This window comes from Epinephelus lanceolatus, chromosome 13 (assembly GCF_041903045.1).
Source record: "Epinephelus lanceolatus isolate andai-2023 chromosome 13, ASM4190304v1, whole genome shotgun sequence".
Classification (NCBI taxonomy): Eukaryota; Metazoa; Chordata; class Actinopteri; order Perciformes; family Serranidae; genus Epinephelus; species Epinephelus lanceolatus.
The window spans coordinates 40,664,963-40,690,860 of record NC_135746.1 but is presented as its reverse complement, the minus strand read 5'-3'; the positions used below and the strand labels follow the sequence as shown (position 1 = coordinate 40,690,860).

The 25,898-nt window shown below is 40.8% G+C and overlaps 1 protein-coding gene across 4 annotated transcripts in view; it reads left to right on the top strand.

Moving 5' to 3' along the window:
- Positions 1-25,898, top strand: part of disp1 (dispatched homolog 1 (Drosophila)) — a 154,272-nt gene that overhangs the window by 100,146 nt on the left and 28,228 nt on the right. For all 4 annotated transcript variants that reach the window (XM_078174107.1, XM_033648467.2, XM_078174106.1 and 1 more), the window contains one exon: positions 8,559-9,261. In XM_078174107.1, the coding sequence (XP_078030233.1) occupies positions 8,600-9,261 (662 nt within the window). In that variant the 5' untranslated portion in view covers positions 8,559-8,599. The remainder of the gene's footprint in view (positions 1-8,558; positions 9,262-25,898) is intronic.

Sequence of the window (25,898 nt, the reverse complement as noted above, 5' to 3'; positions counted from 1 at the left end):
ATCAGCCTCCAGGTTAGGGTTTATCTCTTGATGGCATCGCAGATAGCAGAGTCCCTGCTCTGTCTTCATGCATCAAGATAGAGATATTCCCAGTACGTGCTGATGCAAACTCAGATACGTGACTTTTAAAACTTCCACATAGGGGGAATAGAAATGCAGTGAGTATTGTAACATATTTAAAATGTCAGACACCAGCTGTTGTAGCTGTGATCAGAATGTAATTGTCAGACTGAGAGATTGTAGTCATTATAAAAATTGTGCAACTAGGGCTGCACGGTATATGCGGTAGACGGTAGAAATGATATAAATTTGGCCCACGGTAGAGATTTGCGCTCTACCGTCCTATCGTCGATGACGTCATCGCACCTGCCTCAGTGTGAAAATGGCTGCGAGCACAGAGACAGCGGAGCAAGAGGAGCTGGTTCACGTCCGTGATTTAGCGTAGCACGTGCAACATGTGTTGCTGGAGAACTTGTGAGTGAGTGAGTTAATGTTTTATGGACAGCCCTGGACTTCTCAGACTCTTTTAGCGACTTACCACTCAGAGTGAACTCATTCAGCGTCTCCTCTGGCAGCAGCACAGCGTCTCTCCCTCTCCTCTCTCGCCGTGCGCACACGGGAGTTGGTTTTCGGCAAGAGATTTTGTCATAAACCTTTGGTAATGTAAACCTATGTGACGCTAGGGGCTCCACAAAAAACTCCATATGTGAATGTGTGATAGTTGTGGTATCATTACAGCCTGATGATTAGAGGAGAAATGGCAGAGCATAAAGGTCCAGGTGGAAAAAACACAACTCAGTCATTTAGGATTTTGCTAAAAGGAGGAAATTACCTTTTGATATAGATCCCAGGGGACATTTTGCACCATAGAGTGCTGGGTTTTAATTTTGAGTTTTGAGATCTGCATTCTCCACAATAAATGCTCTAAAAAATACATCATATCTTTGCTTTTGTTGTTGTTTTTTTTTATCAATTTAGCTTTGCTAAGGGACTACAAAACCCATTCAGAAACACTTCTATTATAACTTTTACACTTAAATTTATACCGCGATATATACTGTTACCGTGAAGGGATTCAATTTATACTGTGATATAAATTTTAGGTCATACCGCCCAGCCCTATGTGCAACTCAATATGCTGTAATAATGTTCCATGGCTTTTGTGTAGTGATTCAGGTTTACCTACAGTGGTTTCAGAAAGTGTTCAGACCTCTTCACTTTTTGCAATTTATTGTGTTGTAGGTTTGATTTTTAATGAATAAAATTGCCATTTCACCCATCAACCTACACTTACTAATAATGACAAAGTGAAAACATGCTTTCAGACAGGTTTGCAAATGTATAAAAAAAAACAAAACAGAACTGTTTCTGAACTGTAAATACATTCTGCTTCTGCTGCGGCTTGGCTCTCTGTGGCCTTAAACTCTGAGGCATGTTGCACTTCTGTCCACATGTCATTTGGTGATGTCGAGGCAGGTATTTGGCCTTTGGGAGATTTGAATACTTAGTTTTGTAATATTTAATTGTCCTGGCCAGAGTTGAATGTATATTTAAGACATACAACACTGTTAGCTCTTGTTCACCACACCACTTTTTTGACACTTTGACATTTTTGTACAAAGCAGAAACTGACTGAAAACTAGTGGTACACGCTTCTTTTAACCATGGAAAGAGCTTTTATTGACAATTTCTCCAAATCTGGAGAAGATGCTGGGAAAACATGGGGAGAAAGAGAGGAGAATGACATTAAACAAAGGTCCTTTTTTAACTACCTATTCAGCTTTCAGGAGGTTGGCCAAATTGGACCTTTTATGCTCTTCCTTATTTTCTGTCATAATTCCCTCTCTTCCTTAATATTAGGGAAGCACTGACTGTGACATTCTGGTCTGATAGCTATGTATAAAATGGCACATAGCCAATCTTGATGTTTTTTTTTTTTAGTTGTTGTTTCTTTTGTTCTTATGTTTTCCATTTTTTTTGTTCCAGGGAACCAAAGAGAACTACACTATAAAAACAGTTTGAAAGTAATTAAGCCCTCTATCACATGACCTTTGAATGAGCACCTACTTCAGTCATACACATTTGTGAAACAATTTTTAGTATAACCTTCTTTCACACGAAAACCTGTTTTTTAAATAACTGCTTCAAAAGTTTTTACTATATATTAGGGGTGGAGAAAAAAATTGATACAGCATAGTATTGTGATATTTTTTTGTGGCAATATTGTATCATCACACAGTGCCAAGTATTGATTTTTTTATTACATAAATGATTAATATTACAAATGCAAATTAAACTTTAGGTAGCCCACTAGAATAATATAATAAATAGCTTTTTCAATCCCCCTAGATACAGCACCAGTCAGAAGTTTGGATACACTTTCTCATTCAAGTAAATGGGAAAGTGTCTCCAAACTTTTGAATGGTACTATACATTGTGCTGCTGGAAAAAAAAGCAGCTTAAGTGAGATGAATAGACTGAAAACTTTATGTTATTAGACATAACAGATGTTGAAAAAGTTTTCCTTTGGGGACATAATTTACAGTTGAAAAAGGGTAATACATCGCAATTTATTTTATCGTAATACTCAGATTATTGCAACATACTAAAAATCTAAATAGTATTGTATCATGACTTAAGTATTGTGATGATCGGGGCGTCGGTGGCTTGGTGGACGGAGCAGGCGCCCCATGTACAAGGCTGTTGCCGCAGCGGCCCGGGTTCAAATCCAGCCTGTGGCCCTTTGCTGCATGTCATCCCCTCTCTCTCTCCCCCTTTCACTCTTAGCTGTCCTGTCCATTAAAGGCAAAATGTCCAAAAAAAATCTTTAAGAAAAAAAAAAAAAAAAAAAAGTATAGTCATGATATCGTATTGGTATCCTCTGGTGACTCCCACCCCTACTTCATATTACAATTTTGGATGTTCTCATTGAATGTGGCTAAAGATTCAAATAACGAGATAAACACGTAAAACTGATTCTGGCCATCAAAACTTCAAGCTTTAGACTGTTCTGAATGCTCTCTTTCCAGTGTTATCTTCTACGAGACAAGCCAACAACAGCATGTGAAGAATTTCTTTATATGATCATTTCCTCTAGGCATGTGACAAGGCTTAGGCGGTATCTATTTTTTGATATCTTCATACCTATCTATTTCCCAACTGAACAAAAAAATACAACCATGCAGCTTATAAATTAAAATTTCTCTCTTTCACCGAACTAAGACCAGCTTAATGGCCTTGTCAACTAAAACACATTTCATTTGAACATGCCACAGACTAAATAACACTCACAATAAAACTCGCCAAAGCCATCTTGGTTAGTTCACTATCCCAACAATCATCAATTCTGGTTTAGTCAGAATAAGCCCTTAATTTACAGAGTTAGGTGTGCAAATATGTTTTCCTCTAGATTCTCTCTGTGCCATTGATGGATGTCTTAAGTCCTGTAACGTTATCCCCACCACTCTCAGTCACCATCTTTCTCTGCTTAGCTGCCTGGTCCACCAGTAGAGACTGACCTCTGGTGGTATGTGCAGTGTACTATATCACCTCAATACACCATCTCCATATCTGTTTAATAGAGAGGAGCATCTGTATTTTTGACAATACTAAAAGTCATTTTGGTATTTCTTACTTCCCTGGTATACCACAATACAGTCATTACTTTTACATGACATGAGAGAAGATTTATTGTGTAAGTCCAACTAAAACCGGACTTTTAAAATACATGTAAACATGTTGGTCTGACTGAAATGGTACGAAATAGAATTTCTCAAAGTCAAGCTAACACAAAACACACTAATGCGATTGGGTGTTGAATTACTCCTGCATGTATACAGTCAATCAGACCCAAACTGGCCTAGGCGCTCTGAGCATGCTCCACAGTTTCCACCCCCGGCTTTGACCCAGAAGTCGAAAACATTAAATGCATAACAGAAGAAGAAGCTGATAACAACATGGCAAATCTACATCCAGAGCTGTGCATTTTTGGATGGATGAGGAGACACAGTTCATGCTGTGACAGCTGAAAGAGTTAAATATTTTAAAACACATGGATGGGAGGAAAACATGGAATGGTGATTGTTTGGTCTGTGACGTAAAAGGTCACCTGGAAAAAGGTCCAATACTAACAAGCTAAGAAGGGCATGTCGCCACCTATTGTAGTGGAGTCAGACAGACTTTGGTCAATAAATTGATTCCCCCTTCATGCTTATACACAGAGACAAGGACAGTAGTCCAATTAAATAGCCTAATCGAGCTATAACCGTAGCTCCAATTAACTGTGCATGTAAAAGTACTGAGTGACGTTGCTACTGCAAGAGTTTATATAACATAGACTACAGGGTTTTCCACACATTCAGATATTTGTAACGGCCTGCAGCAATTAAAGCATCTGTCACCACATATTGATTTTTTTATTTTTAGAGCTGGACTGCTCATTAGGAGCACTGTTGGAATATATAAGCCATTTGATTATGCATTGCTCCACATGCCTGCAGGGTGTACTCTGGGCACAAACGGAGCAGCAGAATGGCAGGTGCAGTGAAAATGAAATGTACATGTTTTCTGTCACTCACATTCTCATCCATCGATCTAATCCAATCAGCTCTGATCAGATAGACTGATCAGTTATCCACCCTGCAACTCAAAACTCTATAAACTGCTGCTGAGGAAAAAAAGCAGAGCTCCACTGCCGTGTTCATGGACCTGAAAAAAACTTGAAATTTAGAGAGGGGACACAGACTGATACACAAGGACACATAGGCAGGAAAAATAAGTAAAATTAGCAAGTGGTTTTTGAGCATTAAAGCATGAAAACATGTTCTAGAGGAAACCAGAAATACAAGTATAAACCTAAAAATGAGCAGAATAGGTCCCCTTTAAAGAAATGGACCCTTCTTATAGCGTCTTCTCACTCTCACCCTCTTTCTCTCTAAATCGTCACAGTATGATTATTTCATCCTGGCTCATGTTAGGTGTCTTTCCACCGTGGGGCTGCTGTAGTTTGGGCTCTGTTCCAACAACACAGCCCACCTCGACCCTGCATTACCTGTGAAACATAACTCAACAGCTTTTGAAGTGTGTCAAGCATATCATGGCACAAAGCCACAGACACACTTTTTTTCCCTCCTCTCTCTTTACCCCTGCTTCGCTGAAACAGCCCACAGAATCACATTTTCACATCGTGGTCTCCTGTGAGTATTTTGTAATTTGAGCTGAAGCACATATAGGGGCTGAAACTGTAGCATAACGCGAACCTTCTGTTTTTTCTCACTCTGTTGGAACCATTTTTTAGCCTCCCAAAGTAGGAGTGTCTCATGCTTTGTAATCTATACAAAAACCCAAGATTTATTCCTGCTGTTTTCATGCTCTGTAAATCAGATTGATCTGAAACGGCCTCTATTTGATGTGACTGTTGTGACTCCAGTAAGAAGACAGAAAATTAGTGCAGTTTGCCAAATATTTTAGCGGTGATTGAGTAAATCATCAAAAGACGCCTCCCTATCTAACTTTATAAGGCAGGCGGCTGTTTTGTTTTTCCTTGTTTTCCTGGACAGCCTTGGCATGGCTTTCATTTACACATTAATCATTTACCTGACCTCTTATTTTGGAAGCGTCTAAACTCTCAGATGCCAGTAAAATATGTTTTAAAAAAAATAGGATGAAAAGCAGATGAGAAAAGGGGTCAAAAATATTTTATCATCACCTAGCAGCTGCTGAACGTTACTCTGATCTTTGTTAAGCTTGGTCGGTAATGTGCATAAGTTAGACTTGTGAGAACAGGCTTTTCATTACGTGTTAAACTCAATTTGGTGCCAAAGTGGACACTGCACATCAAATATTAAACAGTCGCAAATGGCAGTTTAAAATGCCACTTTTGAGAAGGTAAGAAGGCCACTTTTTGTATAAATGTTTTTGCATCTGTAATGCAATTAGTGTGTTTCCTCAGTTTGCAGAACAACTTCATTACATTTTTTGCTGACTGTATGCTTATACTGGAACACAGTTTTTAGCCCTCTCATTTTCCTCCTCCAGTCTCTGTCCGTCTCCTCACTCGCTTGGCGCCGCTCATTCTGAATGGAAACAGCTCTCCTGCTCACTTTCTGAGGTCTTGTTGTTTGGGGTTTTTATGAGATTGTCCAGTCTGAAAGAAGAGAGATTCCTGTTGTGGATTGAATTTCAGTTGTTTATTTTATTTAGATACCAGATGAACAGATCACACATGCTCACAGCATCTTACCAGCATTTTACAAGTCATCATCTGTCCCTGTCCAGCTGGGCTCTCTGGGAATCTGATTGCTGGTCAGTTGAGACCTTTTCCAAACTTTGTTCATCTTTCTTTCTTTCTCTGCTTGCTGTCACAGATTTCCTACCACCATTTTGAGGAACAAATGTGTAGATCCTCTCATATGAGATTTTTGTTAATCAGTAGTCAGTATGTTTCAAACAGTTCTGTCCCTGATAACTAACAGATACACAGCAGAAAAAAAGGATAATGTATTATCAAATTTGTATTCATGTGTTTAATGGAATATTGCAGCAGTTTGGGAATATGCATTGCTGCTCTCTTAGTGACAGTTAGATGAGATCAATATCATGTCATCAAAAATATGAAGGTGGAGCCAAAAGACATGTCTCAGCTCAGCATAAACACAGGAAACGGTCCGAAGTTTCTCCTGTTTCCTGCATTAAACTAGCTGGTAGCCCATCTCACACCGCTGTAGCAATCGTATACTGCCCTCGTGCAGTTAGGAGCTGAATTGCATGTCAAATAAAGGGGGGAAATAAGACGGTGAATAGTAATAGTCGCATTAAAAAATTGATTTTTCAAAATAAAACGACTATTCGAAAATTCGACAATCGTGACCCATCCCTAGTAAAGACGACCATTTGTGGTTTTATTTGTGGACTGTAGCTGTGTCTCAATTCAGGGGCTGCAGCCTGTGAAGGTGTCGTCCTTTAAAGACCATAACGGCCGAACTGAGTGATCTATGAAATGGGACGGTCTGGTCTGCGGAGGATTTCCACTTTGCGTCACCAGCTGTTCCTGCCCCCACCCATTGATGCTCTTGTACCTAGCAACCAGTTGCACTTCATAAGAGAAGTTAGTAAGTCATAAGTTAGTTAATGAATCCAGAAATTGTTGTTTTATTTTTATATTTTATGACAGAGTTGAAGAGATGCTTCACCGCCAGAAATAGTGGCGTGTGATGTATTTCGGCTGAGAGGACCATTTTTAGGTAAAGTAGATGTAGACATGTTGAATTAAGATTGTTCATGTTACTATTACTGCTTCTACATTTAGTGAATAGAAAAACAGTGGTTGTGTTTAGGGATGGCATGTCCTTCAAAAATAACCCTACTGTCATTGGCACTTGGGATAGGTTGGTCCGCCAAGGTTTCCTCTGTTGCAACCTCCAAATTCAGGGAAAGAAGGCCTCATTTCTTGGCAGCATTTCAAGGAGCCTTTGACATGGGACAGCCTTGGTCATGCTGCTGTGATGCAACTGGTCTTCAAATGCAGCCTTGGAAGGCTGCAGCCTTGGAATTAAGACACAGCTAATTTCTTTTATAAAATAATCCAGCCCATAACTCCACATAACTTCTCATTTTTACACTGTGGTTGTGGTTTCGTATGGATCGAACAAACAAGGATTGTTTCACCTTCAGACAGAGCTAGGCTAGCTGTTTCCCCTCGCCTCCAGTCTTTATGCTATGCTATGCTATGCTATGCTATGCTATGCGATGCTGTGCTATGCTAAGCTAAGCTAACAGTCTTCTGTAGCTTCATTTTGAATGGACAGACACGAGATTAGTACTGAAAGTAGGGTTTGGCACTGTTTACATTTGAGCGGATACTAGTGCTGGTTCTGGTACCTGGAATTCAGTACTCGTGTTCAACGGTACCTTTGTTCAATATTTTACTTTTTTTGTAATACAAAAATGTAATTCTTGAATGAGCTGCAGGGTTGGCATAGTAGACTATGTCTGTCTGCTTGTGTATGTGTTTGTGTGTCTGCTCCATCTAGCAGTGATCTAGCAGGATATCAATAAATAATATAAAAAAGAAAATATAAGAGATGCATAAACTATTGCAGCAGATTGCAGGTACAGCTGTAGTTTCCTGTCTAAAGTTGAGCATGTCGACTCTGCAAGCCCTGTTGCTGACCTTTGAGCTCTGTGACTGGCTTCCAGGCCTCCAGGCTTCCAGGCATCTGGGTGATTTGGTGGCACTTCTGCTTCTTGTCTAAACCTGGCGTTCTCACCCAGATACATAGATTTAATGTGTAGCTGCAACTTGACTGGTTCACAGAGGGATACAACACTTTTACAGCTTACATGACTTTTGCTTTTAGTCCAACAAGTGTGCAACAAGTCAAAATGTCTGTTACTGATTTGATCTGATTGAGGAATCTGTATGTATTCATTGATTTAGACACACAGCTCATATTGATCTATGATGAAAAATAACGACCTCACAGCTCACAAACCTCTGTAACCTACAGGTTGTGCTGTTAAACACAGCTCTCTTTTTCTGTTTTTCTCTTCTCTCTTAGAGGAGTGACAGTGTCTTTGCCAGGCTTACTGGGAGAGGACCATGGCCCTGAGCGATGCAAGTGGTGACCCTCTAGCCCTCAGCAACGGAGGGCACCATCCTCTCAGTGCCAACGGAAACACCAGCTCACCAGTTAGCAACGGCCAGGACCCTCTCAGAGCCGCTTCTAGTGGTGACTGCTTCACAGCAGATGGAGATGAAGATGTGACAGTGAAGGATGAGGCGTCCAAAGTTCAGCAGAGATCGCATGTGCTCCTGAGAACAAACAGACCAAGCCAAAATGGCGGCATTGTCAAACAGAATGGCTCCCTGAGGAACCTTCCCCCATCCTCCCCTGCCTCTTCCTCCCCGGCTGTCATAGACTCCCAGAGGCTGGCCAAACGCCACCTTTCCTCTACTCTTTCCCCGTCCTCGTCCTCCCCTTCTCTCCAGCCCCCGCCACTCTGCTGTCCGCACTGTCACTTCCACTCCACCCTGTGCTGTCCCTGTGGACAGCAGGAGTGTCCGCTCTTCCAGAATCCAGGCACAGGGCCTGGCTCCATTCCCCACCCTGGGACCACTTCATCCTGCCCGTGCTGCCTCTCTGCCTGCACATACTCTCACCCTCATCCCCATCCTCCTCACCCATCCTCCCCTCTCTGTCTCCAACACCACCATCACCAGCGCTGGCAGGAGCACCTCCAGAACCAGACACCTGGGATCAGGTAAGGGGGAGAGAGAACTTTGTGATGATGATTTTCTTTTTCCTAATAGTTTCGATCTCAGTTTCTTCTAAAGCATTACTCAGTATGTTTGTCAGACATAGTGCGCCTTGGCTTACATTCTGGTATTTCCCTCATCTGAAGTAATTCAGCTGAGTAGTAGTCTGACTCAACATCAGTGTGTGTTCAGTCTTGTCAGTATGTTTTTTGGGGGTTATTTTGCGAGCATTTCAGTTCTTCCATCTTTACATACCCCTCCTAGAGAATATATTCGGTTGCACCAAGCCTACAGATCTGTTGCTTGACTGTGTTTGCTTGCATGTGTGTGGATGATTGTGTATTCACTGACCCCAAACATATCCCTAGTTTGGGTGACAGAGGGACTCTCAGAGCCCTCCAGGCCCCCATAACTCCCTCCCTGTGCCCCCATGCTTAATAACATGTCACATCCATGTGAAGGGATCATGTTAGGCCTGGAATGCAGGAGGAGGTGGTTAAGGCTGTTAGGGACCATGATACATATGGACAGTACTTTGGAGAAATGCAGGAAGGTTATTTTACCAACAGTTTTCTCCAAATAGAGGCCTGTCATGATGATGCTGCAAATAATGGTTACTTGGATTACACCACCATGTTGGAAGACAGACAGGACAGTGAATGAAAGTTTGCCGCTGTCACTCACTCGCTAATGAGCCTTTTATCTGTAGAAAACTTCTAAGATCTGTGACAAACAGCACCCCTTCATGCCCCAAGAAAAAATTCATAGGGGTGATGAGGTGGAGCCACTGAAAATCTTGGGGTGGCATCAAAACCAAAAGTCCTAACTGAATTTCGGGATTTCTACTATGTTGTTGTAATAAATAGGCTAGTTGAAACTATGTCAGTATGAGAGTTAGGAATGGCATACTGGTATACTTTTCTTATTTAACAGTTAATGTGACTAATTATCTGATGTGCATAGACTAATATCGGTACAGTTAGCATGAGTTTTGAGTTTGGCAACAATCCTGTTTTAATGTGCTATGTATCTCTATTAGGCAATTCATTGGTCTTCCAACAGGCTGGTTGTCCTTTTCCTTAAAAGACAAATAAACAGCTTTAATTTGAATAAGTATATTGATTGTAAGGAATAGGGATGTAAATGATAGCCGTGAAAAGTTTTTCATGAGCTACGCATGTCGGTCTATAGGTTAATTTGCGTCGACGTCGTAAATACGTCGCTTGAACGCAACACAGGCTCTGCTCCATTGACTGTGTGCACAGTGCCGTGCTGTGGATTCGGACCAGGCTCGGTTATAATTGTCTCACTTAGGTCGGATTCGGTCAGGAAAATGCAGCCCGAACCGCGCCCTAGTGTGCTCACCTGTGTGTGTGTGTGTGTGCGCGCGCGCACACGCACGTGTTTGTGGACGCATTGGGGCTGAACTCCACAGTGTGTGTTACAGAGAGCAGAGGAGAATTGTAAACATGTGACCATGTAGAGACAGAAATGACATAAGATGATAAACATAAGGCTATTTAGTTTGTTTAATAAAAGGACAAGGTATAGACCTGTTCTATAGGAAAGGTAACCTTACATGACCTCTGTTGTGATCTGGTGCTATATACAAAATAAAATTAAATAAAATTAACTTGACCTTCAAGGGGGGGCAGGGGGTACTGTTGGTAGGGGAAACACTGATGTTTCAATAAATGTTAATGTTAATAAGTAATGTTTTGGTATTCATAATGTTTAAATTGCCTCATTAATCAAATAATGGAAAATAATCGATAATTGAAAAAAATTAATTGTTAGATTTGTCAGTTAATCGAAAAAATAATCGCTAGATTAATCACTAGAAAAATAATCGTTTGGGACAGCCCTAGTTAATTTTTCTGCTCTTAACTTTATTGCACTGCACACCAATAAGGTATGGTGGGAGCTAGCTAGCTGCGCCTCTCATTTGGCAATTACCTTTGGGCCCCCAGGAAGTGCGCCGGGCTTTGAAGCCAGTCCTTGTCGCGGCCAAACATTGTGGTAACGCCCAAAAGGTATTTTTTCTGTTGGCTTACATTGGCTTAAGAGAGGTCTGTAAATCAGTGGATACATTTTTTTAAGCATCAAAACCCTCGCAAAATGAATCGTTTGGCTATCAAGACTTAATTGTCTCAGAGGGATCATCGGTGTCGGCAGATATTGGCTTTAAAATGAACTGTTAGAATAGGCCAAGATGTTTTTTTCTTATACAACAACATGTCGGCTGGCACATGACAACAGACATAGTTCTGGCAGTGACTCAAATAATAGTGAAAGTAATAAAAATAGGACAAGAATAACCCGATGACATCACACACGCCGTGAAAGACGACCGGGGATAACTGGTGAGTACCAGCGTGTAGCGTGTGCCAGGCATAATGCAAGTCCTGAGTCTGAAATATGTCTGTCAGCGAGTCCTACTCCACCATAGACAACGGCAGCATTTCTCCGACCACGTAGCGAGCCACAAGCTCCGTGGCTTCTTTCAGACTGATAGGTTTAACGTTATCTCCGTTATTAGAACCAAACGACAGCCGTTGCTGTTTCGGAGCTGAGGGACCAGCGTTCTAAAAGTAATGGAAGTAACTGATGTCTTGTTTGAAAATGTACTTAAGTATTCGATTACTCAAACAGCAAACTAACGTGTAAGGTTACTCGTTACTGCAAAAAGTAATTAAAGTACTCTAATGCGTTACTTTGTAACACGTTATACCCAACTCTGGTCCTGACCGAACCGTGTTGCTATGGAACCCTCTGGTCTCCCCACATGTCACAAACCTCTTTAAGCATTGTTAACTTCACTGTTAGCTCTCATAGCAGTGTCAGCATGGCTAGTGGTGGCGGGTAACCTTACCAGCGGTTATCACAGTAGGAGCAGCACCGCAAGCCAGCTCCCACCAGGTCGTGCACTGTGCAGGGCGGCCAAGGCTAAGGTTAGCTAACCAGTGGAGACCGCAGGGTGAGCAGTAGACTAACCAAAACTGACATCTCTGTTAAGAAACAAAACGCACAACACAAAGAGGGGAGACTCAGGGGTACCCATCGCACCCATTTTCATTCAGATATCTTGAGGTGAGAGCTCAAGATACTTGCCTCCCCAAAACTTAACCAAACCTTATTTAGCCCGATTCCCAACAAGTTAGCATGATACTGTGTGTACCAATGGATGCCCAAGGTTTCACAACATACCACACCCCACGAGCTTGAAAAATGAGCGCCAGTAATGTTGCCCTCCAATTTTTCATACGGGAGGGCCAGCAATCATATCGTTATGGCCATGGCTGATAGTAGCTCAGCCTTTGGCCCATAGTTAACATCCTCTGCAGGACGCTGGTGTTTAAAAGTCACTTCATAGAAATATTAGTGCTTATTTGTGTCCTGCTTTCAGTAGTTTTTTAGTCTTACATGGCTCGTGTTTGCTAGACCCTCCTGGCTGTTGGGATACAAACAACCAAAGCAAAGTTTATCCACAACTTGAGAGAGGAAACTTTTTTTTTCTTTTTTTTTTTTTCTTTTTTAATTAATGAAACCTGCATGCATACTCATGGTGCCCATGCCTTTGCCAGTTAAAGCAGAATGTTAGCATTGAACTCATTTGTTGGCAGACTCCTTTTTCTTTCCTCCAGTGATCCATATTTAGTGAGTTGGTTCTTTCCCTTTTACACCAAACCACAGGCCCTTCCACCACATTTGAAACTGGAGCCATTTAATGCCTTGCATAATCATTTGCATAATCCTATATTTACCATCTCCACAGAGAAGGGGAGGCAGGAGGTGAAAACTTTGCACAAGTAATTATTTACTCATGTCAGCTCCTTTTTCTGGTTGCAGCTCGTTGTGGGGAATCTAATTTGCATGAGACTTAATTTCTTCTTACTTCTCAACATGGAATTTTCCTAAGTGAAATGAAGTTGGATCTCCCCTCATAATTTTCATTAGAAAGAGGGACGTTGTGGGTGGTGTTGAAAGCTGAGGTTTGTGTAGCCACGGTGGGAATGTACACCAAACCTGGTGTGCTCAAATTAAACCCTGGGTGGGCACAGAGAGGCAAAACAGGATTGTGTTGCAGGCATTTAGATGGGTTCAACGACACACACACCCCCCCCCCCCCCCCTGCTCTCCATTACCTTTTATTTTTGTTTTGTTTTGGTTTTTTTTTTTTTCTCAGATTTTCTCCCACTCTATTAACACTCTGTTTAGTTCTTAATTTCCCTCTCTCTGTCCCTCCCTCCTCCATCTCTTGTTCCACTGCAGAATGGGGAGCAGATGTGGTGTGGGACGTTTGCGTCCCTAATGTTGAACCACTCTCTTATTTACCAAACAGGTCCCTCTTGTTCAGCGATGACAGGTTTGAATTACAGGGCCTGGGTTTGCTCCAAGACTGCATCCCCAACTCCCCCCTTTCTTTCCTGTAAAGTTGTGTTTTGTGTGTGTGTGTGTGTGTGTGTGTGTGTGTGTGAGATGGTGAGATTAGACATAGGAAGCGATATAACTGTCTCAGTTGTGTAGTTTTGCCTTGAACCCAGACATTAACAAAAACCGTCAGTCTTTCACCCCTGTCCTGTGGGCTGCTGGAGTTTGCTGGTAGTTAAATATAACTTACACACACACACACACACACACACACACACACATGCATAGACATAAACCAAAAATACTATATATTCCTAATATCCCTGATAATCTTAAGGGTCTGGAGTCAGACAAGATGGTGTCAGATATCAGTTTGATCTGCCTCAGGGCTGTGATCTGCCAGATTAGCCGAGGGATTACATCTGTGATCACAGCACACTTACATCTCACACACACCCTCTCTCTCACACACACACACACACACACACACTGATAAGTCGTAACTTTAGCTCTTTGGGGAGACCTTTTTTATGTGCGTTTCACAACAGGGGATTTTTATGCCCCTGTTCTCAGCTTCGCAAAACATTAATCCATTTACCAAGATTAGCCCCTGCTTAGTTTCCTAATGTTTCTATTTTGAGAATGATCAAAAGCCTTTGGGGCTTTCTCCATATATGACATAAACCAAATCTTTGGATGAGGTGAGGCACAACTCAGCAGTTTCTGTAAGCGGGAAAAAAACAGCTCCAGCCATCCATGGTTTATCTGTGTCTTTCTTCACTCTGGGTCTGTTAGAAGTATTAAGACCATGTCTGTGTCTCCGCTGTAAGATTATCTCTCACTGCCATTTCATGTGTATTATTTAAGATGGGACGGAAACAGTGTGTCCTTGGGATGTCAGCTGTTTGGCCTGGGTCAGCTCAGTGTGTGCCAGCAGGTTTAAAGGCTTCAGGTGAAAGCCTTTAAGCCACAGCGCTGGGGAGACATTGGACCCCATATCCCCTGTGCTGTGGCTGGTGCTATGAGAAGCTGTATCAACTAATGTGTGCTAGGTTTTATTGTTTGTCTTCTTTTGTCTTTCTGTTTTACACTTGAGTATGCTAGAGGAATACTTAACTCACCACACACACAAAATGACCATTTGTATATTATTGGGGATGTCAGTTTTGTTTAATTTTGCTTTCAGTAGGCCGACACCCATTAATCACAAACTAGCAGCTGCATTTAAAAAGAAAAAGAAAAAAAGAACTAAAATACAAGAGGCCTTTCCTTTTGGTCCGGTGCTCCAGAGACTCAGTGAGCCTTAGCGCTGCATTTCAAAGCGCTATTGAATTAGAGGTGATGAAATTTTAACATTTTGGGTCATTGTCTTGCCTTTTATTTTAATTTCTGTTGGCTTTGCTGACAGACAGTTAACCGTCAACATATGGAAACATGCCCACTGCCCAGCCTCCGGTCTCAACTCTCTTGGCCGCTCTGCACTGCGCACCACCTGGGTCGGGAAGGAGCTAACATTAGTAAGCTAGGGGCGCTGCTCATTCTGCGATTACAGCCAGTAGGGAGATTGCCAAGGTCCTGAAAATTTCCGGTGAGCTTAATCACCATTGTGAATAACAAGCTAGGCTACTTGCTGTGTGCCATATTGTTTGTTATTTCCAGTAAATATCACAATATAAAATGTGTGTTTACTGTTTTTAAAATGTAAAGTTACAAATGTAGGAAGATAGCAAGTAGGCTACTCACCCATCCTTTAAGTGGTTATGTCTCCAGACTGATCTGGAGCAGACAGCTGATAGGCCTACGTGGTTTTTCAATAACATGATGTGACAGAAGTCCATATTTAATGCATTTAATGTGGACAGAAAGCTCTGATGTTAAGTGATTCTACGCGAGAAGTATGTCAGAGAGAGAATAAGCCCAACACAGATTATGTGTAGCTTTGGGGCACCTGAGGTTCAACTAACCTGCTTCTACCTGCACCGGTGACCCTGCAACAGCCACAAAACAGCTTACTGACACTCAACCATCTGGGGTCACATTGAGTATTTAACCTTTCCCCGCTCCTGCTCTGCTCTCCACCAGCTAAATGTTTCTGCCTTCTTCACCAATGCCTCTTGCAACAGCTCTCGTTGTTTATGGCAACCACCAGTTTGGTTTAGATTCATGCCGTGTCAGATAGCAAGAATTCCTGTCTCTCACTCCCTCTGACGCTGTCTCAGGAAAGGTCAGCTTTTATTATCTTGAGCAAGTTTGAATTTTGTAGTATTTGTAGGCGCCAGGTGGTTTGGTTGCTATGACGCATGGGAAAAACTGTACAAAAACATGACAACTCCAAAGTGCGGAGCAGTTCACCATGTATTATTTTGCAACTTCTTATCAGTTGGACGGGTCCGAACATTTTTTGGAGGATAATGTGTGTCTGCACAGTGTTCAGTTGTCTGAGCTTCATTAGCAGTGCACTGCCTTTGTTGTCATTTGATTGCTGAAATATAAAATGCCAGATTTTTCTTTGTCTTTCATTCTTATTTTTTGCCTTAACTCCTTTCTTTTGTCTCCGTCTGTCTCATGCTCTCTGTCAGACAGCTGCAAGCCTCAACCAGTGAGGGTTTGTCTGAAAGTGATCTGTGTGCTCTGTATTTCAGGGTGTCAGCTTGACAAGGCTTTACACATTATCAGGAATAACAACTGTTTGCGAGGCCTTTGGGTCGGGCATGCTGGAAGGTTTCTCAGTCGTCTGAACCAAAGATGGCTGGTTGATGCTTTTATGATCTGTGCTGTGTCTCAGAACATTTCCTCCTGGATGAAGACCTGCTGTGAAAGCTGTATGGTCTCAACATATTAGTAATTTGTAGAAAATCTCCATAACAAAGGAACTATATTTGGAAGAATGGGAATGACAGTCATTTTTAAAGATCTTAAGACTGAATAACTGTTTGATTTCAAGGTCACGATTCGATTCAATTTTCAATTTAAACTTTTTCTTCCAGCACTGAAGGCTGTGCTATTGGTAGACTGTCAAGTCTTGATTTGTAAAGATAAACACATTGGTTTATGTCCTGACAGCTGTCATGTACATTTTCTAATTCCTATGTTGATAAAAAAAGATTTCCACACACTGGCGTCTATGCAGTGTTTCACTTTATTTGTTAAGCTTTCGGTCTAGTAATTCCTATGTTAAAGGCCACATGGTACCAATTGTGATACCACTGCCATGTTTTTTTGGAATGTACCACACTAATGCCACAAGGTCCACTTTGAATAACATATTTAAAATATGATAACTTATCCCAGATCCTTGTTTCAATTTTACCTCAGTAGCTCCTACAAACTGTTTTTCTGACAATGACACATTCATTGTTAACATAACATGCAGGTAGGGATGCACCAATTTATCGGCCTCACTTGGGTATCAACCAATATTCTCCTTCTTGACTGCCATTGGTCTATCAGCAGATGACATTCACTGAGAGCAGTGGCCGAGGTTAAAAAGCAGGGCTCCAGACTAACAGTGTCCCTGGGACAATAGAAAATGTCTGTTGGACAAACAGAGATCCTTCCTGAGACGCGTTCAGGACAAAATGATGCAGTAAACTCACTATCAATGCGTCAGAGGATGCACCCTTTTGTCCCTGATAATGCTACGCTGTGAACACAACATATTGAAATCAGCAGGAGGAGAGGTAGTTAGCATCCAATGAATTATAATTCTCCAATTATTCTCCAACCTCTGGATGACGGTGAGTAAATGAAATGCTGTAGATTAGATCGTGCAGCAATAATATGCATGGTTGATGTCATTAGGGATACGCACACATTTCCCACCTAACGCTATAATACCAAAAATAAAATGATCACTATACTAAGGTATTTGGAAAACTAGAAAAATGCAACAGTGCAGCAGTGATGACTTGGGTCAGTCTCAATCTTCTATCAACACAGTGATTACACCAACAGTGACAACACTTTCACAGTCAGCAGTTCATTTAATTTCCACTGGGGGTCCACACCTTGCAGGCTCACAGAAGGGTGTGTCTGTGACAACCAATCACATCTGTTAAAAGAATCACACCTAGCAACAGGGTCAACCACATCTCCTCACTAAGGTAAAAGTTTATGTCCCTTCCTTGCTCTGAGCTGCTCTTAGAACTTTCCTAAATCACTCCTAAGCTAGGACTCCTTGCTCTAAGTTTTTAGGTTAAGTTAGAAGCTTTCGGAAAATTATCTCAGAATGTTTTTGAATACAGCCCTTGGTATATTACTCTTCCCTGACAGTCTGCATGGTTCTTTGGCTTCTGACACTGTATTTTTGTTGGTTCCAATATGTTGTCAGGAAATGCATGTTTACTGCTGTCAATAAGACTTTGTGAGACAGGGCCTACAAGGAGGCAAAATCGCAAAAATACCAATTCTTACATATCATTGTTATAACCACAGACTGCAAAATAATGGACGTAGCTACCATGATTCGACCCATTGGTTTGTGAACTCCCATTGTGAAACCTCAAGTTTGGCATTTTGGCTTTTGCCATCTTGGCTTTTTGGAACAGATGTGACCATATTTGGGTGAGATAGTGGAGCAGTGGAGGAGTGAGGGGTTGATCTGACTGAGAAGCCAAGGATGCTGTCGGCAGACACCCTGTCACTCAAAGCGGCCCACTCTTATTTATGCAGAGCTTTAAGCCTAATAAAATGAAAACAGGTGAGTCATAGTGCCGACGCCCCATGTACAGAGGCATTGCCTCGCTGCAGCGGCTGCGGGTTCGAATCCGGCTCGCAGCCCTTTGCTGCATGTCAGTCCCCACTCTCTCTCTGTCTCCCCATTTCATGCTCTGTCCTGTCCTGTCATTAAAGGCAAAAAGCCCACAAAAATAATCTTTACAAAAAAAAAAAAAAAATTAATTCCCTGTACAGTTGTGTTGAATGTTGAAAACATCTATAGAAATCAAAAGTATTTTTTGTACTACATGGAAGTCTGTGGGGATTGCCTCGTTCTTGGGGCCAGCCTCAAGTGGACATTAGAGGAACTGCAGGTTGACGCTTCCACGTTAGCTTCAGTTTTCAGCCCTGTAGGTTGCCACTTGGCTATAATGTGTCATGCAGTGGTTAGTGATTTGTGTTTGTTACTGGCATGTCTTTCCCTTACTCCATACTTAAAGTCCCATGTGGAGAGACAGCTTTTATTTCATGATCCATCTTTGAGTTTGTGTGCACAGAGGACTGTCACTGAGTAACATCAGCTCAGCTCACATTCTGAGTTCTGTGGTCTGTGGTACCATGGCAAAAACAGATTTTATTTACAATATAGTGGACAAAAGATTACTCCATAGCACTACTAGTGGTCAAAAAGTCCAAACCAGGGTAGCTTGAACTGCCAGGTTTTGTCTGGTGGGAGAAAAGGGGCTGGTTGTAGGTGGTGATGTGATGTCAGGTGAAGTAGCCGGCTGCTGTGAGTGTTACCTGAGGCAGGTCAAGAGAGATAATCAGAACACTGAGGGAGGGAGAGTGAACCAGATGCTTCAGAGTGTGACACTTCTCAGTGTTTAGATATTTAACACACGTTTCTGCCTTTTTTCTCTTTAAGGTTGTCTCTCTTTACCCAACTGCTTTTCCTGAAGCCTTCTGCTCTCTTCATCTCCACCTTACTCTGTTTCCCTGCTTTCTGTCTTACTTGCAGCCAGTTTCATTTCTCTCTGTAGCCCCCCTCGCAGTCTTACAGTATAGTTTCTGAGTATGAAGCAAAACCCATAAAGATAGCCATCCCAGATCAAAGGCCCATGCTGTCCCATAAAGCAGGATCAAAGCCTGATGTGAGCACGACATTGTCATAACTTCTCATAAGCTGGCTGAGCAGCTAGCCAGGCCTCAGCTGGATAAAGATGGCTTGCTGCTGCTGGCTGGTTAAGATTATCATAACACTTTGAAGGGGATAAACTACTACATGTGTCCAGACTGTGGCAAAATGTATTTGTAGAGCTGTGGAGCTTTATTTTCTTTGATCTGTTTGGGCTGTACTTTATAGACCAGCTAAATGAGTGCTTTACAGACTGGCTGTACTGAGTTATAATTAGTGGACATCATCATCAACAACAGTCAGTTTCTAACACAACCATTAAGTTTTCAGGCTGTATGCATAAAAGGAGCCTCAAGACACTGGCTGAAACTGTAGCAGTCACACAACCAAAGTGTTTTAGTTGATGCACGAAATAACTTTGCCACTCTAAAAAAAACCCCTGCTCTGCCTCAAGGAGAGGTGAGGCTCAGTGCATTTGTCACAAGTGGGAACTGTTTGTCATCGTGGTTGCAGCAGATACAGATCAAATCTGTAGTGGTAATTTAAAAAAAAAAAAAAACGTGTACGGATGCAAACAAGCATTTACTCTTCTTTCAAATGAACTGACCAAAGACAGCGTCACCAGACTATAATAACTTAACCACCTCCACCACATGTAAATCAGTTAGGGAGTGCAACAGCAGTGCAGTTATGGAGCACATTAGGGTCAAAAGTTTTGTACGTGAAAAAATAAAATTTGAAACTGAAAATTCATGTGTTGATCTTGAATTTTGAAAAAATACAACAATGTATTCAAAATAAAAATGAGTGTATGAAACGTTTTTTCAGGTTAAATATAATTTCAAAATCAACACATGAATTTTCAGTTTCAAATTTTATTTTTTCAAGTGCAAAACTTTTGACCCTAATGTAGCTCCATATGCAGTCTGTCAGTGAATTAGCAGTTATCGAAATGTTGGTGTGGGAATCCCCAGATGTTTTTGAGAGTCTTGGTGGGTGTAAAAAAGATTTATCTATGTGTTTATTTTGCTTTGGTCTGAGTACAATCAGTATAAACTGTGCTGACGAGAAACATATGATGCATACTTAGTTGTTGTGCTCATAGATAAAAGTCTGAAAACGGAAAAGAGTGCTCTCAACATTTTAAGATTCTACTTAAACAAAACAATGAATGGAATTTGATCAAATTCAGTTACCAAAGGTATGCTTAATGTTGGATATGTACTGTCAACACTGAAATTACTTTCTCTCCCTGGTTGTAAGAGTTATTAGTTTCTTGGATGCAAAATAAATAGTAGTGCAACTCAGTTTATTTTTATTGCTAATAAATGTATTGATTACATTCTCAGTAAATTTATTTAGTCCATAAAATGTAAGTAAAGAGAAGTAAAAAATGACCATCACAAATATCTCAGACAAACTCAATTAGATTATGTGAACAATGGTCTAAAACTCAAAGATGTTGTGTTTATTGCCATAGAGGGCTTATGAAAAGAGCAAAATCTTATATTTGAGAAGCTGATACCAATGCCAATTTGTCAAAAACAAAAATAATTTATGGACTGTAAGAAAAAAAAAAAAAAAAAAGTCACTACATTTCCTCTCAACTGACTAACCACTAAATTGGATAATTGTGTAAGCTCTACTTTACCTATGTTTACTGCATGTTTGTTCCCATATTAGACTATAATTTGATTGGCCTTTCAAACAAAGAGAGGGGAGTTAATTATTCCCCTGCATAACCATAGACTGTACAAAATAATAAACGTAGCCACTGTGACATCAGCCACTGATTTGTGGACCCCCATTTTGAAGCCTTGAGTTTAGCATTTTGCCCACCGCCATCTTGGATTTTTGGAGCCAAAAGTGACCATATTTGGATGAGAGGGTGGAAATAATTGTAATGCTACTGCTAGCTTGGTTATTGTGGTGTATTGACAGTTATGGTTGATTGTGATCATGCTAATGCTAGTTTCTGCTAGTTGAAAAACAGGCTTAAAACCATAAAAACAAAATCTACTTAGTGGAAAAATTGAATGACCGACTCCTTACATGGTCTATAGTAGTACAAAATGCTGAACAAGACTTTTTTTCAGTGATAAAATGTTACAGTTAACTTTAATGAACTGAAAAAAAAAAACACTGAAATAGAGACAGCTATAGATGCCTATACGCTGTGAAAGTTTGAGTTACACCATGGTTACCCTTAGAGTTGTTTCGATACTGAAAACAGTATGGGATGTGCCTCTGATAATGCCTAAAAATGCCCGACTACGCTGGTCTTAGCACCAATCCAGTACCATGTAATTTATTAGTAACGTAAACGTAGTTGAACACCTTAAAACGACGGTTTTCCCAGAAATCAGTTTTTCTGTGCTGGTTCAAAACAGTAGACTACACAGCAAGTTGTGCTAGGCACTGGCAAGTATTGTTTAGATTTGTGCAAACAAATTGATTTGCAGTCAGTAGTTAAACGTTAGCCGTAAGCAAAATAACATCAGTATTGGCAGTATTTTACAATGGAAAGTTCCACCAGTAAAAAGGCAAAATGTAGAGTATGCAAGGCTTTAGTTTTAGGGTTAGAAGTATACATGTTATAGCAATTTCTAGCAAGCCCTTGTTTTTTTGAGGCACTTTAATGCATCAACTGACTTGGCATCTTGGGAACTTTTAATTAAAGGTGTGCTAAAGTGAGTGTGCAGTGTGGAAGACGCCACAGGATTACAGTCTTTAACCGCCATGTGATTGGTTAGTCTTGGTTAGTTTATTGTTTGATGAATTCATTAATTACCCCTTCGATTTAAACTTTGTGTTTTGTAGAGGACTGTTAATTTTGGGGACTGTTTGTTCAGCGTTTTTTGATTTCTTTTTGACATGACAGTCCAGACAATCCGTTTATAGCGTCAACTATACTGCAACTCTCCATACATCCTGCAAATCAATCAACTCTTAAACCACCCAAAGCACCCTGGATTATCAAACAGCGAGTAAAAAAAAAACAAAGACAGCGAGTTGATAATAACTCCTGTTGTGGTGTCTGTGGGTGGCTATTTTGAACTTATGTAGAAGCCACAATAATACACCTGTTAATGTTTTTCCTTTTTTTTAACAGAATGGTATAGAATCAAAACTTGGCGCTGACTGATGTGCAAGTATCGAAATTGGAACATCTATAGTTACGTTACCTAGTCAACGTTGTCAGTATGTTAGCGACTTGTCATCAAATGGCACCCACATGTCACTCAAAACAGCAACGCTCTTAATTCTGCATAACTATAACCTTAATAAAATGTAAAAGAGTTAGTTATATAAAAATTATATAACAACATGCACTGGGTTTTACTTCTCTTTACATTTACATTAATGTTTGTTTGAAACAGAACCAGGCAACAGCCTTTAAAGGTAAACAACAAGTTTCTTATGAACCACGTTTTTCTGTTTCCTCTCCTGCACTTTGTGAACCTCCACTTGGAATTTTCCAGACCCCCCCCTCATTGATAAATGAGGCTCCTGCAACTGTCAGTTACAAGGTGTCTTTATATCACCTGACAAATCTGAGATGTTACGGTGCTGCTTCACATCTTAAGAAATCAGTGAAAAAAGATCTGCCAGGGGAAGGTTAGCAAAGGATGAAAGTACAACAGATAGATGTATGGAAAGCACTCTTTCTAAGAAAAGGAAAGGGAGCAAGTTGGTGATCTTGCAGCTGCCATGTCCTTAGATAGCCCAGAGTCAGACACTAAGGGACAACAAAAGCAGAGAGGAAAGTAGATTACTCTTGTGGTACAAAGAGGTAAGAACGGAGTTACAAAGTGCTGCAGACTGAAAAATTTAACTTAAAAAATCTCAACCTCGCATTTTCTTTTTCTACGTTTTCTACCATGAATGAGTTTAACAACAATCAGAGTGAAGCTACAGGCCAGAGTCAACAGTGGAATCTAGGAATTAGGTATAGGTGGGATTTTAATGACACTGCAATTATTATTTAAACTAGTTTCAGGGTTCCCACAGTCATGGAAAAACTAGAAAAATCATGAAACTTCAAAATCACATTTTCCAGGCCTGGAAAAGTCATGCAGTTAGTAAAAATCATTGAAAGTTTTGGGAAAAAGTCATGGAATTTTGTTGTGTGTGATGAAAATGTTACAGTAATCTTCCATGAAAAACCTTCCAAATAATGAAATATTGCAGCATTTTTTTTTTTGACATAACATAGCTCAAATATTCATCCATGTGTGACAAGGTTCCCTTTGCCATCACGTACATTTCTTCATTTTCTCCTCATGTTCTGTCTCTCCCCTCATGTATGTCTGAGATAATGTTTGAAAAACAGCTGGCAAATAGGGCAGTTTTTTTTATGCCTCCGCACAGGCGACAGCCGTGGCTTGAGGCATTATGTTTTCAGGTTGTCTGTCCCATGGTTGTGAACATGGTATCCCAAGAACGCCTCAAGGTAATTGCTTTAAATTTTACACAAATGTTCACTTGGACTCGACAATGAAGTAATTTGTTTTTGATGGTCATATGTCAAAGGTCAGGGTTGCTGTGACCTTGCGTCCATCTCATTCTTGTGAACGCAATATCTTAAGAGCAACTTGAGAGAATTCCTTAAAATTTGGCACAAACGTTCACTTGGACTCAAGGATGAACTGATTAGTTTTTGGAGGTCAACAATCAAGGTCTATTTGACCTCATCTTTCTCATTCTTGTGAACATGGTATCTCAAGAATGCCTTAAGGGAATTTCTTAAAATTTGGCACCAACATCCACTCGGACTGAAGAATAAACTGATTAGAATTTTGCGGTCAAAGGTTAACATCAGTGTGACCTCATAATACACACTTTTTTGGTTATAACTCAAGGATTCATGTGATAATGACAAAACTAGACACACAAATGTCTAAGAGATTAAAATAATTAAGTGATGACATTTTATGTCCAAAAGGTCAATTTAACTGCGACATCATCATGTTCTGCAAAAACACTTTTCTGGCCATTACCCAGCATCATAACTCAGGAACAGAGGGGGAAATATTTCGTCAAACACTGATTTGGTGACACTAATCTTGAAACTGTGCTGATTGTATAGATCTTCTGTGCTGCCGGGGGCAAAATGTGTGTGAAGCATTCATGTTTTCACAGACGCGGATGTAAACTGTAAGAAAAAATTGACTGGTGCACAAAGGCATTCAACAGTCAACATACAAAAGTCATGGAAAAGATTTTAAATTTTTTGTATGAAAATGCATGGGAACCCTGTAGTTTGTATTAGCTGTACAGTGTAGGACTCTTCGTGGTTCATCACAGTTTGTCTTTGAATTCGTTCCCCAGCAGCATGATCAGGAGCTACACTGTCTCTCAAATGAGAAATGTTGCCTTTGCCTAAACATGCATCCTTCTCTTTTAATGCATGGTGACACACTGAGTTTACACAAAGCCATTTGTTAAATGATACCTAAGTGACTCATCTTATTTTAATAAGGCGTCTTTGCTTTTAAAGGGGAACTTCCAAGTTTCAATGACCATGTTTGATCAGGATTCCTGCTCCATGGCTGTCATCTTCATGTCTGTCAGACTACTGTTTTTTTCAGCAAGCACTATGAACAGATTCTTATGGTGCCGCAGCAGGTGAAAACCTTTCCACCTCTAGAGTTCTTCTAGGAAACCCTGCTGCTCTCACTGGCCACACATATCCACTTAAAGTTGGCTTGCTTACAGTAGCACTCAGCCATGCAGTGTGAGGTTGGCAGGTTAAGAAGGATTTCTGGATTCAGATTTTCTGGCCAGGCACATTCATTCATGTGGAACGGAGATTCCTGCTGGCACTCCCTACCGGTCATACACTATATTTTGCCTCGTAGTAGAAAGTTGTACTAATCACATAAAAAGCTAGAGCTTTAATGGCATGGGATCCTGAATGTTTTTTTTACCCTGGACCACATAAAAGAGGATCTTGTTATGTGAAAATCTTTCTGGACATTTCTGCACTAGCTGCTCCACACCCATGCCTGTGCACAGCTCTGGGTTTGTGAGCTTGAAGTCATAAAGATGAGAAGGAGCAGCCTTGATAAAGACGTCACGCTGACTGACAGCTTGTAACTACTGGCTACAGTACTGAAATCTTGTATGCCTGGAATTTGTGCATGCCCATATTTCACCTCCAAGAATTCAAGGGAATGGCAGGTGCAGCCAGAAAAGGCCATGCTCACCAGTGGATACACACAAATGCAGATGGGAAAACATATTGACTTATAAGCCTCTTTCATACACGGTTCCCAGTAAATTACTGGGCTAACCTTTCAGGCACTGCTAGTGATTTTTACTGGTTACACATGCACTAACATTCAGGAACATTTCTGTGTTGCACCTTTTCACACATGCTGTGGCAATGCTGGAATACACGGGGCGAGGAACAGTCCAGTGGATGGTAGTAACACTAATCAATGCCAACCACCATAAAACTCGAGTATGGATGTATCA